The sequence below is a fragment of the Quercus lobata genome, chromosome 9, assembly GCF_001633185.2.
Source record: "Quercus lobata isolate SW786 chromosome 9, ValleyOak3.0 Primary Assembly, whole genome shotgun sequence".
NCBI classification, from domain to species: domain Eukaryota; kingdom Viridiplantae; phylum Streptophyta; class Magnoliopsida; order Fagales; family Fagaceae; genus Quercus; species Quercus lobata.
In genome coordinates this window covers 32,909,319-32,913,727 of record NC_044912.1, presented here as the reverse complement: position 1 = coordinate 32,913,727, position 4,409 = coordinate 32,909,319, and the positions used below count along the sequence as shown (strand labels likewise).

General features: G+C 34.0%; 1 protein-coding gene across 1 annotated transcript; it reads left to right on the top strand.

Moving 5' to 3' along the window:
• The first annotated feature begins 343 nt into the window (after positions 1-343).
• On the top strand, positions 344-3,859 carry LOC115959189 (vacuolar protein sorting-associated protein 22 homolog 1). Its single transcript, XM_031077506.1, has 7 exons — positions 344-604; positions 702-812; positions 1,194-1,329; positions 2,013-2,164; positions 3,098-3,205; positions 3,364-3,453; positions 3,562-3,859. The coding sequence occupies exons 1-7, from the start codon at positions 554-556 to the stop codon at positions 3,658-3,660; spliced, it is 747 nt and encodes a 248-aa protein (XP_030933366.1). The 5' UTR covers positions 344-553; the 3' UTR covers positions 3,661-3,859.
• The last annotated feature ends 550 nt before the right edge of the window (positions 3,860-4,409 follow it).

Genomic DNA, 4,409 nt, shown 5'->3' with positions numbered 1-4,409 from the left:
AAAGTGTCAATTAATTAAATTATAAGATTTTTGATATAATTTATTAAAATATTAGAGAAAATTAATAATAAATTGCACCGCACATATAAGGGGACAAGTTGTTCTTTCAAATCCTCAAAATTAGACTTAGCCTCCCACTCCTCAATAAGTTTTCTTTTTCAAGATTTTTTAAAATAAGAAAATAGATTTCATTGGTCAATGAAAGACAAAATTTTGTTCCTGCGCAAAATAAGATAATCAACAACAAAGAAACCAATTCTGAGTTAAAATACCATTTTGTACAACCGTAGACTCGCCGTAATAAGTATTTATTTATTTATTTTTGAAAATTGAAACAAAGGAGAAAATAAAGTGGTATAAGAAAGAACTCTTAAAACTGAATCAGATTATTGAGAGAGATCCTTCTCCAGTCCAACTCTGAAAATCAAAACAACCTCGAACTCCACTCCACACTTTTCACCCGAAACACAAATACCCCTCTTTCCTCGTATTGAAACAAAACAAAACAAAAAAGTATTAATCTCAGCTTGAAGTAGTACGAAGAAGAACAAAAATGAGAAGACGACCAGGAATCGGAGGCTTACAGACCGCCGCTGCTGCTCGGGTCTGTTTTCATTTTCCATTTTTTATTTTTTATTTATAAATATATTTTTTGGTTTTTTCTTAATTTTTGATTTGTGCATTGAAAAATATTTATGTAGGATCAATATCGGTTGGTGGGTGAAAATGTAGCGAAGATTAGAACCGATATGATGAAGGAACAGCTCGCCACTTTTCGCACTCAGCTCGAAGAATTCGCTCGCAAACACAAGGTCTTTTTAAAAAAATAAAAATAAAAAGAGAAAATTTTGATGTTGTTATCGTGTTTGATCATTGAAACATCCAACGTTGTAATTGTAATATGTTGGGTTTTTTTAACAAGGAAAAAAGCTGCATATTTGGTGTTCTTTTTGTTGGTTTAGGTAGTGAATATGTGAAAACCCGGGTCAGATTCAGTTCAATTTTGGAATATTTAAGTAGGGTTTGTTTAAGTATATGCAAATTGTATTGGTTTGGAAGGTTCTGATCAATTAGTTCATGTGTTTGATAATCCAAAAAAAACCCGACATTGGTTTTTTTTATTATTGTTTTTTGTTTTGTTTTAATTATTTAAGGGATGAAATTTAGTTAAATGTGGCTGCTTGGTGGTGCAGAATGATATACGCAAGAACCCGGCATTCAGGTCACAGTTCCATGAAATGTGTGCAAAAGTAGGGGTGGATCCGTTGGCCTCAAACAAGGGTTTCTGGGCTGAGTTGTTGGGGATTGGTGACTTCTACTATGAACTCGGTGTGTATTGCCTTTTTTGATCCTTTGTTGTCTGTCTTATCAATGAAAAGTGTTTAATGTCTCAGATGTGGTGGTTGATTCTAAAGTTCTTTAGATGAAATGTAAATAAATATGCTAGGAGAGAGTGTGGGAGAGAAAGCATATGTGCTTTCTTTGTGCTACACAAAGAAATTAGATTGCGCAAATGAATAGAAAAAGAGATTGGGGGAGGGGGATGGGGAGGGGGTTGCTGAACTTAGAAATAGACAATGTGCTTCAGTTGCCAGTTTGTGCTACTGTTAATTTGCGTTGTTTAATCTCTAGTCATTACTGGGATTTGGTATATTCCCTCGTCTGCCTAAGTTGTGTTTCTTTGGTTTAATTCTTTTATTTATAAAAAAAATTGATCATTCTTTTTTATATTGAAATTTGGAAGTAGGATTTGTAATGTATTTTTGGACCCTTCTACTTGTGAGAACTCATGCATTTGATCAGATTTTCTGATAGGATAAGAACTCTTCCCTCTTTTTTGCCTGTCGGACCAAATTAATAATTTACCAATTGTGAATTAGTTTCTTTCTTCACTTATTATTTTTTACATTCTAGTTGTTCCTTATAACTAAAAAGCTTACTTATCATGATTTTTGGAAAATATAATACTTAAAAGTCTAAAACTGAGGCTACTGAGCTACTTGGCTAGACAGGAGTACAAATTGTTGAGATTTGCTTGGCAACAAGACCCCACAATGGAGGCTTGATAAACCTGCAGGAACTCTGCATTCTGCTTCGTCGGCGGAAAAGTGATCGTGAAGCTATTTCTGAGGATGACTGCCTGCGTGCTATAAGTAAACTGAAGGTATTCTGGTTTCACCATAATCATTACCTTTATCACTTGTACTCGGGTAGAGAATATATGCTTCATTTGAAGTTTCAAAAATTAATGGTAGACTTACTTTCTTGATCTGCCTGCTAGAAAATATTCTTGAACTTTGGGTGGCTTTTTTTCTCTTTTGACGAATGAGCTTAGAATTAATTCATCAATCGAAACAAATACAACACACAGCCTGCTGCTACCAAAGAGGACACCAAAACATTGCTGCTAAAAGGGAAAACAGAGCAGACTGACATCTAAACAAACAGAACTAACTCTTAACAAAAATAGTAACTGAAATAGACTGCACAAAAATCTATTCTGGATAGTGGATTTTACATTCTTGTGCGAATATAATCTACACCTAACATCCTGTTTCTCAGCTTGAAGAATTTCAGCCTCAGTACAAACCTTCCCAACATAATTCAAGCGTTTCAATCCTGCTATATGTGATAAATGATAGCTGCCATGAAATTCTGCAAATAATATTTTGCAAACTCTTCCCCTTCAATCTCCTCACAGCCCAAGCAAGCTCATTATCCCAAGATCCAATCTGCCTATTAAACAAACACCACCTCAAAACATCCTTCCCTATCCTCTTGGAGAAAGAACACTAAAAAATAAATGATCATGGGATTCAAGCTTGCTTCTACAGAAAGCACACATCATATCCCCTGGTGGCTTTTACCTAATGCTTACATTTATACCACATTTTTGCCCTGGTGGTTGAATTGTCAGTATGCCTTTTAGGCCTGGTGGTTGCAGAGGCAAATTATATTCTGTTTTTCTGTCTTAGTAGCTTTTCTGCTTTCTAAAAGTAATCAAAACTTTTACAATGTAAGTGGTTATTTTTCTGCATTTGCATGCTTATTAATTTGTGTGATCTTATAATATTAACATCTAGTTCATGAATTCCAGGTATTGGGTAGTGGTTTTGAGGTGATTTCTGTTGGAAAGAAAAAGCTTGTGCGGTCTGTTCCAACTGAGTTAAACAAAGACCATAATGAAATTTTAGAGCTGGCTCAGGTTACTAGCTTTCTATTTTGTTTTCTTCCTTCAGACTTTGTACTTTGGTATTTTCTTTATAATAAACTTGTTTGGTTTATGTCATCGGAATGAAATTACATATCTTTGAATTGTGGAGAACGATGTTTTAAAATTGCACTGTTTTCATGTTTTCTTAGGCACAAGGCTTTGTGACTGTTGAAGAAGTAGAAAGACGGCTTTCTTGGACCTCCGGTCGTGCTATTGATACTCTTGATACTTTACTAGATGTATGTTTTTGCTATCTCTGGCCTATCTTTTCCTTTTTTTTTTTTAATCACCTCCTGCCTTATGTATGGTTTGATCACTTGGGCCGAAGTAACCGTTTGTTTATGCAGGAGGGTCTTGCAATGATTGATGATGGCCATAGAGATGGTAAACGCAGATATTGGTTCCCTTGTGTATCTTCCAACTCAACTCCAGTAGCTGATACTTGAATGCAAAGGTTTTCAAATCAACTCAATTTCATGTTTGTTACACCACGCTCAAAAGATAAAGAGCAGAATTGTCACGTGTACTATTTGTTGTAACAGTTTTAGGAAGGATCTGCTACTGTCAATTGTCAATGCTGTATCAACAAAAATGGCCAATTTAAACTAATTAAATGAATCTTAGAAGCTAAGATGCTTGACTCAACTTATTTACGTCTTGCAATAATAGCAAACATTGTTATCGCTTAGTGCAAAAAAAATGATCAATGTGCCTTTTGTAGCTTGTGTTTATATTTGTTATATATCTCTTATTCTCTTTCTTAAGATTTAAATATAAGACATGTAAACCAGCTCTTGCCATAAATCCTAAATTGAGTCAAGAGCTTGTAGATTAACTGACACTTTTTGGAGTTTCTAAAGGAAATATCTAAGTATTAAAAAATGGAAAAGGGAAAAAAATGGTGACAAGGGAAAAAAATGTTAATTATAGTTAAATTTTGGCGAAAAACACATTTTGGTCCCTACATTTTCACACGATTTCTACTTCGGTCCCTAAATTTTATTTTTACCGCTTTTAGTCCCTATTTAGAAAAACGCCTTCTGTTTTAGTCCTTTTCGTCAGTGCCGTTAGGGCACTGACCTATGTGGCATACGGAATTATTAAAATAATAATAAAAAATTTTATTTTGTCATTAAAAAATGCCAAGTCAGCATTTAAATTTTAAAAAATAATTTATTAAATTTAACTAAATAAA